This window comes from Lytechinus pictus, chromosome 18 (assembly GCF_037042905.1).
Source record: "Lytechinus pictus isolate F3 Inbred chromosome 18, Lp3.0, whole genome shotgun sequence".
Lineage (NCBI taxonomy): Eukaryota > Metazoa > Echinodermata > Echinoidea > Temnopleuroida > Toxopneustidae > Lytechinus > Lytechinus pictus.
The window spans coordinates 14446919-14459180 of record NC_087262.1 but is presented as its reverse complement, the minus strand read 5'-3'; the positions used below and the strand labels follow the sequence as shown (position 1 = coordinate 14459180).

At 34.6% G+C, this 12262-nt stretch overlaps 1 protein-coding gene across 4 annotated transcripts in view; it reads right to left on the bottom strand.

Moving 5' to 3' along the window:
- LOC129281448 (putative mediator of RNA polymerase II transcription subunit 26) overlaps positions 1–12262 on the bottom strand; it is a 64232-nt gene that overhangs the window by 18559 nt on the left and 33411 nt on the right. Inside the window, exons 9-11 of one of the 4 annotated variants that reach the window (XM_064112754.1) lie at positions 11177–11334; positions 10084–10279; positions 8320–8490 (exon numbers count right to left, since the gene is read on the bottom strand). The exons of 2 other annotated variants lie outside the window; for them this stretch is intronic. In XM_064112754.1, coding sequence (XP_063968824.1) covers positions 10218–10279; positions 11177–11334 — 220 coding nt within the window. In that variant the 3' untranslated portion in view covers positions 8320–8490; positions 10084–10217. Of the gene's footprint in view, positions 1–8319; positions 8491–10083; positions 10280–11176; positions 11335–12262 lie in introns of those variants that run through there. One more of the 4 variants, XM_054917824.2, reaches the window with a different exon arrangement.

Genomic DNA, 12262 nt, shown 5'->3' with positions numbered 1-12262 from the left:
AACATGTTGCTCACAATGCACAATACTCAAGCCACTGCAAGTTCATGTGCATCTGGGATAATACATACAATAAAAGACCCTTCTGCCAAAGGATGTCAAACTACTACCCAAAATTTATTCAATATAATATGCAATATGCCCGATCAGGGTAGCCGTGCTAAAGCCGGGGTAATAGTATGCAGCGCTTAAAAACATTTGTATTGAGCGCTATATAAATGTTTCATATTATTATTAATATTATTATATCTATACAGCACTTCAAACAATGTTTCTAAGAACTGCATGGTATTTCCTGGCTTTAGCACGTCTGCCATGATCAGGCACTTGAGCATTCACGGAATTCCTTCCTATCAGGAACCCATGTAGATAACCCAATATAGATAATGATATAGTACATTCAGATTTTTTTCACAATTTGCGGCACTATACCATTGCTTTCTGTCGTTTTGATTAAACAAGTGGAACACCTCTGGCAGTCTTGCCTGCATTACGCAATTTGATATAGCAGCAATGCTGCCATTGAAAACAGCTCATGAATAATTATTCACAGAAGAAAACACTAATTGTGATAATAAAATATTTTATGTCCATTCACTCAAAATGACGTTTGACCATGATCATGTGACCTATTGACATGTGCAAAACAATCATTCATACTTGATTACCCTTATGTCGATGTTTCATGAGCTAGATCCATAAACTTTAAAAGTTATGATGCCAATTCAACACATACTCCCAACATGGCCAGAGTTCATTGACCTTGGCCATGTTCCTGAAACGCGCACAAGGTATTAAGGGATACATTGCTGCTCTTATGTCCAAATTTCATGAACTAGATCCATAAACTTTAAAAGTTACGACAATTCCACAAATACCCCCAACGTTACCAAAGTTTGTTGACTCTAAATGACCTTTGACCTTGGTCATGTGACCTGAAACTCACACAGGATGTTCAAGGATACTTGATGCTCTTATGTCCAAGTTTCATGGACTACATGTAGATCTATAAAATTTCAAAGTTATGATGACAATTCCTCAAATACCCCCAACATGGCCAAAGTTCGTTGACCCTAAGTGACCTTTGACCTTAATCATGTGGCCTGAAACTCTGGCAAGATCTTCAGTGATACACTATTACCCTTAGGTACAAGTTTTATAAACTAGTTCCATATACTTTCGAAGTTATGACAACATTTCAAAACTTAACCTAGGTTAAAATTTGATATTGATTCCCCCAACATGGTCTAAGTTCATCGACCCAAAATGACCTTTGACCTTGGTCATGTGACCTGAAACTCAGGTGGGATGTTCAGTAATACTTGAGTACTCTTATATCCAAGTTTCATGAACTAGGTCCATATACTTTTATATACTTTTTAAGTTATGATGACATTTCAAAAACTTAACCTTGGTTAAGATTTCAATGTTGACGATGCCGCCGTTGGAAAAGCGGCGCCTATAGTCTCGCTCTGCTATGCAGGCGAGACAAAAAAACAAGATGGTTCGCGAACTAAGAGTCTCGTCTGATTTGCAATCAGTAAAATATGAAATATGATCCTTTGACCTTATCATTCTAATGATAACATGTGATATTACCAAGGATAATTTGTTCAAGTGTAAACGCATCTGATGCAGAAAGAAATGAAAGTTAAACAAAACTTGAAAAAAAAAGGATGGACATGACCTCATATCAATTGACCTTTTGACCCATAGATGACCTTTGACCCATCATCCCCCTAAACACACATGTTGTATTACCCAAGGATCATTTGTACCAAGTGTGATCATAATTGAGGCAGAAATAAAGATGAAGGCAAGTTGAACAAAACCTGACCTTTTGACCCCTAGATGGCCTTTAACCCCCATCATCCTCCACAATATACACATGATATTACCCAAACTGGGTGACATGAATAGTGTCTGATGCCTTTGGTTGGTCACAACAATTAATCTGAATCAACTACCAAGCAGAGATGACTTATATTCACCTGGGCCCCGTATTACAAAGAGTTACGACTGATCTGATCAAACTCAACTGAATCAAATCCATCCATGTCATAATTTTTTTTACAGGAAAGTTGCACAAGGGTGATTTCAAGTCCGGTGTTCGTGTTGAGAGCATAAAAAGGCCGCTGAACCGAGCTCCAACACCAAGCTGGGTTCAGAGGAACGATACAGATTGCATTATCGATAGCACATGACATCACGAATCCGCGCTGCTAAAATTATCTCAACTTCACGCGAAATCGGAGAGAAATGCATTAAATTCTCTTTGTACAGAATACCAATGCTTTGATCAATTCAAGAATTCGAAAGAGTGAACATTATTCTTCATCAAAATATATAAAGCTCAAATGATTTGTATCTTAACTGTGAAAGCTAATTTTACTGTGATGTTTCATCGTGTTCGCCGCCTGTTCACGAGCTTGAGATTGCCAACACCAACACCGAACTTGAAATCATGATTTTCCCAATCCCTGGGGGTTGGTGTTGGTGAATGGGGAAATTGCACGTAAATCGTCAACACCAGCCGCAGTGCTAGGTTCAGCAGACGACATTCAACACAAGCCTTCAACACGAACTGCCGTAAAAACATCATTTTTCCAAAGTCAATCCCAACACCAGCCTGATTTGAAGTACAGTGTTTCAACACCCTACTTGAAATCACCCACGGTCCTTTGCAAATAAAGAGCAGACTGAATTTTCAAGGAAATGATGAATGTATGTCATATCTAGAAAACGTTTTGCACAAACATGCATTTTGACAATGGCTTTCCATAATTGTAATCGATCGGATCAATCGTAACTCTTTGTATAAAGACAGGGCTATGGTCTACAAGATGTCTGAAAATTTCTCAGATAGTCTCATACCAGTATGGGCTTAAACCCAATTGGTCTAACACCCAACTTTTTTAATTTCCCCTTTATTACGTTTTACCTTGTCAAATGATTCATAAAGAGTTCATCAAATCATATAAACTAAATGGTGTTAGGCCAAGTGGAAATTAGACAAAATGGATAAAGCTTAAAGGACATGTCCACCCCAACAAAAAGTTGATTCGAAGAAAGGAGAAAAATCCAACAAGCATAACATAGAATTGGATGTTGCTGAGTGGATTCAACCTTAATTTTGGAAGCGCCTTGTAAGTTGATTTAACCTGATTATTACCAATTATGAGCCGATTTTATCTCTTCATATATATTAAAGAGTGATTGACAACATTTAGGAGCAATTTTAAATCATGGCTAACAACAAAACTAAGAAGAAAACTAAGTCTCGAAACCAAAGTGAGGCCTTAGAAGAAGTTACCGAAGATGCAGCCGAGTCCGCGTCCGAAGATCCCCCGGACCGACTTCTGATACATAGAGGATTATTGCCAAACGAAATCGCTGGTCAATGAACCGTAAAAGAGCGCTCAAATTCAAATTCTCCCGTCGATATCAGAACAATGATTGCCGATGAAGGAATGCTTTGATTTTTTAACTTGTCTAAACACGATTGTTGATGCCATCTACAATAGAATCTACAAAAAGCTTGCCGACGAGCTTCATGCTTCCTTCCAACTGGAACAGAGCAACGCATGGATGCCCTTGCAACGACCTCTGACCTCCATGGTAAGAAGATCAAAGAACTTCAATCGTCCGTCGAAGAGCAGGAGCAATACTCATGTCGCCAGTGCCTTCGAATATGATGATCGGAGTCATCGGATTCATCCGAGACGTGAGAGTCAACGACAAGCTTCATCATCTCAACCAATTCGCCCGAAACCGTTGATCGTCAAGTTCTAGCGCTACAATGCTCGGCGATTGATGTACGGAGCGAAATCGCGAATAAAAGACACCGGCATTGTCATCAGAGAAGACCTCACGGCGACTCGGCAGGCCTTGTCCTCTAGAGCATCCTCTCACCAGAATACGAAGTTCACATGGAGTATTGATGGCAGGATCTTTACTGTGACGAGGGATGGTCGTAAGGTCCCCGTGAGGAATGCTTCCGATATCGAACGTTTGGACTAATTTTAAACACAGGTACGCTGTATATATTACTCTGTGTATTAGCTCTCGTTTCTTTGCTCTATGCAGAGTATTGTAAATAATGATATAGATTTTAACACTGATTTTAATTGTAAATATGTTGATCATGATGAATTTAGTAAGAATCATTACATTAATTCTCAATTAAGTTTAATTCATTATAACGCAAGGAGTCTAAGGAAAAATTTTGATAATTTTCATAACAATTTAACACTATTGAAATACCCTTTTACCATTATTGGAATCTTCGAAACATGGATGGCAGATAATAATTGTTTCTCTTTAGATGGTTATTCTATGTATAGTTCTAATCGTCAGTCTGGTCGTGGCGGTGGTGTTGCATTTTTTTGTTCAAGATCACCTGAACGTTTCTATTATAAATGATGCAACATTTAATATGCAGGGAGTTGAGTCATTATTCATTAGTATACATATTAAAACAATAAAAATATTATAATTGGAGTCATTTATCGTAACCCATCTAGTAATGTTTCTGATTTTATACAAGAACTCGATAGTATTGTGGACACAATTTGTAAACAGTCTAAATATTGTTATATTATGGGAGATCTGAACGTCAATTTACTAAACTACAATACCCAGCCATCTGTTCAAGGCCTTGTTGATTCCTTTAATTCATATGGCCTATTTCCAATAATTAATAGGCCTACTCGTGTTACTAGAGATAGTGCGACACTTATTGACAACATATTTACCAATATTATTAATGAAAATAGTTCCTCTGGGATACTTTTGTCTGATGTCAGTGACCATTTTCCCATTTTTCATATAGCAGAATTTAACATTCCAATAAAAAGAAATATCAGTTCCACAGTTTTGCATCGTGATATAACACCTTTAGCTTTAAGTTCTTTTTTAAATGACCTAAAAGATCATGACTGGAAAGAAGTGCTGGATTCGAATGATGTTGAAATTGCATACAATATTTTTTACATGATTTTCAATATTATTGTGATAAACACATGCCTCTGAAAGAGCGATCCCCAGTTAATATGAGAATTAAAAAAACTTGGATCACACGAGTTCTTTTCAATTCCACCAGTAGAAAAAAATATTCTTTATAAACGATTTCATTCGAAGCCAACACTTTTGAATGAAGACATACATAAGAAATATCGTAATAAATTAATTACACTTATACGTTCTGCAAAAAGAAAATATTTTTATAACAAATTTGAAAAAATAAAAGGTAATTTGAAGAAAACCTGGACGTTCTTGAATGAAATTTTAGGTAGAAACAAACCGTCTACAACCAATGGAATTATACATCATGATGTAAAGATAGAAAATCCGTTTGATGTGGCAAATATATTCAATGACTTATTTGTTACCATAGCGGAAAACCTCACTCGGTCTTTACCGAATTCTAAGTCAATATTCTCTGATTTCATGCCTAAAATATTTGATAAATCTTTGTTTTTAAACCCATTACTGAACATGAAGTTGCTAATATCAGAAAGAATATCAGCCCTGGAAAGAGCCCTGGATATGATTCTTTGTCAATTGATATTATTAAACCTGCTGTGTATTTCATTACTCAACCATTGACTCACATATGTAATTTATCTATTCAAACCGGTGTTTTTCCTGATAAAATGAAGTTAGCAAAAGGTTGTGCCTGTATATAAAAAAGGAGATAAACTTGATTGTAATAATTATAGACCGATATCTGTTTTGCCATTGTTTTCGAAAGTTCTTGAAAGATTAGTATTTAATAGGTTGTACAATATTTTTGATGTCCAATAATTTACTCATTCCCAATCAATATGGTTTTATGAAAGACTGTTCTACCGAGTTAGCATTAATTGAACTGATTTGATTTTGAATTATATTAATAAAAATAAGCATGCAATCGTTATTTTCATGGATTTATCAAAAGTGTTTGATACTTTGTCACACTGTATCTTGCTGTCTAATCTTTCTTTTTATGGAATTAGAGGCTTGCCTCATGCCTGGTTCTGCAGTTATTTAAAAAATAGGAAACAATTTACCATGTACAAAATTCCAAAATCATTTCTTCAGGTGTTCCCCAAGGAAGTATTCTAGGCCCCCTTTTATTCTTAATTTACATAAATGATATAGTCAACTGTTCAAACTTCTTTAAATTTGTACAATTTGCAGATGATACCTCATTGATAGCCTTTCATATAAACTTTCAATCGTTAATCCACATGATCAATATAGATCTTAATTTTGTTTATGACTGGCTTGTTTTTAATAAATTGTCATTGAATATTTTGAAAACAAAATTTGTGATTTTCAGAAATAAGCAAAATAAAAGATTAGATTTAGTGTTAAACTGTTTCTGTACAGGTCCGAAATAAAACAATGTTCTACTTTCACATACCTGGGCGTACAATTAGATGAGTTTCTTACATGGCATTCTCACATTAACACAACAAGTACGAAAATATCTAAAATTACTGGTATTATGAATAATGTTAAGCATATATTACCACTCAAACTTTTATTTACAATGTATGACTTTATATTGCCTCATGTTTTGTATTGTAATGTGGTATGGGCTTCTTTACATGCTTCTAAGTTATTAAGAATATATCGCCTACAAAAGAAAGCACTTCACATATGTGCAAATGCCCATTACCTAGCTTCTTCCCTACCCTTATTTCGCCGTTTTTCAACATTGAATGTGTATGACTCTAACAAATTATCAGTTGCTTCATTGATGCAAAAGTTTTTTACCAAACGTCTCCCTCCCTATCTAACTCAAATGTTTTGTTTTAATGAGAATGTTCATTCTTATTCTACCCGACAGTCAAACTATTTTCACCTCTGGAAAACAAAACCAATAATCTCTCAAAGTCAGTCCGTCATCTTGGCCCAATTATTTGGAATTCCTTGCCTCCTGAAATTGGACACACACAATTCAATTCACTTTTTAAAAAACGATTGAAAAGATTCTTCCTCTCCAACCTAAATAACCGTTAAACATTTTCCACTCAGCATTTTAGAGGGCCGGAGTGTGGCGTCGAAACAATATTTTTTTTCTTAATCCCTCTCAGACCGGTTGCTTGCATGAATTCACGTTATCAAACGCAGCCTCATTTTCTTGTTTGTTTTTTCTTAATGTTTCCCTTAGTGACCGGCTGGCATGTCGTCAGTGTTTTGGTTTGAAAGAAAGTACTGATGACGTGCCCGCCGATCATCGCAATCAAACTCTAACGTTTTTATGTATCCGGCTCTGTGTGTTTGATAAATAATTTTAATGTTACTGTTGTGGCGATGCATTCCGGTACTCTATTCTATTTTTGAGAATCGTTTTCTATAATCATTCTCATGTTTTATTCTTGGTTTCCCTTTTTTCAAGCCTTTGAGGCTTTTTGGGATACCTTTTTCTTTCATTATTTTTTTATTAATCTCATCTTAATGTCTCATGATTATACTTGTATATTTATGTTAAAAATAATATATGTTTGTATGTTTTTACATGTATATATTATTGAAAGAAATAAATGAGTATTTTCACTCTCCCTCAAATCAAATCAAATCAAAATTTCATCAAAATCGGATGTAAAATAAGAAAGTTATGACTTGTTAAAGCTTCAATTAATTTAAAACAGTTATATGCACATCCTGGTCGGTATGCAATTGAGGAGACCAATGACGTAATCCACTCACTATTTCTTTTGTATTTCATTATATGAAATATAGATTATTCTAATTTTCTCCTTATTGTCAAGTGAAACAATGATTAATTCTTCTCTGAACATGTGGAATTAGCAAGATACTATATGGTTCAGTCAAGTTGGTCCTTATTGTAAAATCTGTAAAAAATGAAATATTGTATAATTCAAACAATAAAAAACAAAGAAATAGTGAGTGGGGGACATCATCTACTTTCTCATTTGCATGTCACTGAGTTGTGCATACCATTGCTTTGTGAAAAATAAGCGAAACTTTAAATTGTCATAACTTTCTTATTTTACATCCGATTTGGTTGAAATTTTTAGCGTTATGCTAATTTTATTTTTCTATATCTATTCAAATCAACATTTTCCTGGGGTGGACTTGACCTTTAACAAGAAACTTGACAAATGGTTAATGGACAAAATGGCAATTAGACCAAATGTTGGTAGTGCTGGAGATATGGGACCCTAGAGGGAGAAGAGGGGAGAAAAACCAAATGAATAGTGCGTTTTAAGAGTTTAGCCATTCATTACTGAATTCTCACTTTCCAAGGTAATTAAAGTACTGAAGAAAACAAGAAAGTATAAACAAAACAACACAATAGCTAAGGACTACCTTGTTTCATTCTCCTACAGATCTCTTCAACACAATCATTACTCAATCTATGTTTGCTTCTGAAATGATTTGCTATCAAGGAGTACTTCTGTTCAGGGCAGAGTGGAGGATCATATCTTTTCCTTTGCTTGGCAGATAGTTTGATAATGCTTGTATGCCTTTTAATGGGGACTATGGAGAAATGAAAACAAAATGTTGAAACATAAGATTAATCAAACTATGGAGGCAGATGAACAGAAATGTTTTAAGATTTGTGAATGACAAAAATTTTCTCATTTCAAACAATAAAATATTTTTTGTTTTCAATTTCAAATAAAAAGAACCAATATTTACTATTGTTTCATTTTAAGTTTAGAGATTCATAATCATTCATGCAAAACTGATCAAAATTTGCAACAAGATGAAGAACAAACTATGCTAAATTTTACTTTTATAGGGTATAAACTTCTCTAGAGTTCATGATAGCCAGGGCACTGTAAAAGATATCATTGGGCTGAATTCTACAAGTGATTGCATTGAGAGTTGTGTATGATCAATCAGAAAAATAAGCCTCACAATCTAATGCCAAACTTCATGTTAAGGGAATCAGGTTATTTTTTTCAATAATTTCAAGTAAAGTTCATCTTCTCCATTTACAGGATTGCCATTAATCCAGTGTACAAATAAGTCTTAGGGACACTTGCATGGTGCATGTTTAAAAAATGTATACAGTGGCGCTCAGAAGTAATTGAAGCCCACAAGAAAATGAGCATATTTAAAAGTGTTCAGTTCTGCCTTGTTTTGGATATTTAATTGTGAAGTGAGGTGATAAAATACTTTCAATTAAAGGGATGGTCCAGGCTGCAAATATTTATATCTACATAAATAGAGTAGAATTCACAGAGCAAAATGCTGAAAATTTATCAAAATCGAATAACAAATAACGAAGTTATTGAATTTGAAAGTTTATCAATATTTTGTGAAAACAGTTATATGCACATCGTCATGAATATTCATTAGGTTGGCTGATGATGTCACATCTCCACTTTCCTTTTTCTTATGTTATTACATGAAATCATAAATGTTTCATTTTTCATACATGTGTAAATGGTGTGTCTCCATTATGATGAAATAAGTTGCGGCAATAAATAACTAATGCTCTTAATCAGTTGTCAATCCAATTGTTTAAGTTGTTGGTAATTTTTTTTTTGAATAAACCTTATTTCATATAATAAAATACAAAAGAACAAACTAATGAATATTCATAAAGACATGCCTAGAACAGTTTCACCAGAATAATGCAAATCTTTAAAATTCAATAACTTCGTTATTTGGTATCCCATTTTGATCAAATTTTCACATTTTGCTCTGTGAATTTTACTCTATTTATTGAGATATACATGTATCTCCAGCCCGGACCATCCCTTTAAGTTTGCTTCTCCAGGCTTGCTGAAAATGTTAGTGTCGCTGTCTACATTCAACACTATGCATGAAGGAGTACATTTTGTGGTGGTGTTCACCAATTTTTTTTTAGCACAACTGTACATTTCCTTCAGCAAGGAATTCATCCACAGTGTGCTGCACTTGACCCAGGTGAGGTAAATGGGTACCGGCAGGAAGTAATTCCTCAAAAAGCTATGTGCACCTGAATAGGTAGCCTAGCTTAGCCGGGGTGATGATAATAGCAGGGCCCGCTGGGAGAACAGTTTTCGGAACTGAAGTGGCTACACTGAGTGAATATACCATTATTATTATTACATGAATAAACATAAATTGTGAACATACCTGAATATAGCATTGTGGTCCTTGTACATTTTTTTTTCAAGAGCCCCTGCTTGAAGGTTGAGCAATGTACCTAATACTGAAATGCAATTCCTGATGCATTTTAATCTTCATCCTTGCTGTCAATGCTAAAGGAATTATTCCCCCCAAACCTGTAGTTCTAGGAGCTCAGCGCATTGACCCTTTTTTTCCTTTAGATCTGCAAAATAATCAGACAGTGATGCATTTTTGTTAAAAAAAGAACCTAACAATTGGCATTTGTATAGTGCCATCTCTCTAGAAATCATGTTTTTCATTATTATAAGCCATTTCGTAGTTCCATTCTGCACATGATCAGAAGGTGGTCATTGGTAGTAAAGTGACATGGTGGTTTAATATTAATACCTCGGTCACGTTTGCTCTACGGCAGCGGTACGGTGAGTTGAAAACAGCCATCTTAACATTTTTTGTACCAGTTATACATAATTTGTTTGAATAAAACGGCTGTTTTCGACTCGCCGTACGGCCGCCGTAGAGCAAATGTGACTGAGGTATTAATGAGATAAGCACCAACTTTTATGTCCTGATTATTCATATATTCTTTTGAATTGTATTTTTCAATAGATCCACAAAAAACAACAATACATCCACTAGCAACTGGTATTTCACAGTTGGTAAAGTACATTGTTATGACATGCTAATGCCTTCAAAGTAGAAATGCAACAAATGCCTTCATAGTGTTCATTGGTGTGCTACTCTAGTCACCTATTCCATTAAATTTCTTCATCCTGCTATGTAAGGCATGCTTACATAATACCTAGTACATGACACTGCTTACTGATACTTAAAAGAAAAAATAATAAAAATTGCGATAAAGATTTACTATGAATACTAAAATTACTTAATGACACCTACTCAATTCATATTACAAAATAAAAAAAAGATTTACAAATGAGAAATAATAAGAAACAATGAGAATTCCTATCAATAATGTACAAAATACTAACAGTTATATATCATGTTAATTAATAAATCAGATGATCTTATAAGTGATTAAATCCATTTCAGCATATATTTGTTCAATCTAAGTGTGATTGTAATGAATGCTGATTTTAACCTCTTTTAATTCTTCTGATCTCCTCTTTGCTCTTCGCATGAACTGTTGATAGATGGTTGTCCAAGCTAGAATAGTTTTTGCCTTCACAGAGGGGGCAATCACTGCGGGCTCTGACCCTCTTTCCACTCTGGATGCTACTTCGTCTCTGTATCGGAACTCTGCAGGCAGAAAAAAAAAAAAAAAAATTATCATTTGAAAAAACAAAACAAAAACAAAACAAAACTAGATGGATTCTCAAATGGATGCAGTCTAAAATTTATGCCTCCGTCATAGCTCGACCAAGGGTGTTTTCACACGTGAATCTTGAATCATCCCTATTGTAATCGGGTCTGTGATTAGCGTTCGTGATTCTAATCATGTTCTAGTTTGGTTTCACACGTGCTAAATATTCATTGATCATTAGCCTTAATTTTCACTGGAATCATCATTCAAATTACGATTTTCGTTACCGTGTGAAAGGGGGGTTTGTGTATTGTACACTCAACTTCTTAATATTTTCAAATAATGACCTACAGTTGGTATTTTTTTACCTTGTGACCCCATAATCTAATCATATCACCATGTATATGAACAAAGATCAAAGATTATACTACCTCACAAGGTTCTTCAGCTATCACAAAACCAAGTATTTCAATGTATGTGCTGACCTCTGTGAACTTTGATCTTGAGATCTCAAAATCTCATCATATCATTTGTTCTCTTTGAAGATGATCCCTTAAATTGTTCTTCAGTTATCGTAAGAATGAGATATATCAGTAAACATATAATGACCCCATGCCCCCCAAAGTCTAATCAAGATTTAATTTTTTATTTTAACATATTCTTTCTATCATAAGCACTTCGGGCCATTCTGGGAAAAGCATAGGACATAATGATTATCATTATCAGATCATTGTCACTATTTGCATACATTATTCAAATTTGTAACAACCTCTGCAACATTGACCTTGACAACCCCCCCCCCCCAAAAAAAAGATGATTAGATTATCTCCCTCCTATATGCTTGAATTTGAAGTTGATCCAATTAAAGGGATGGTCCGGGCTGATAATATTTATATCTCAATAAATAAGAGTAAAATTCAAAGA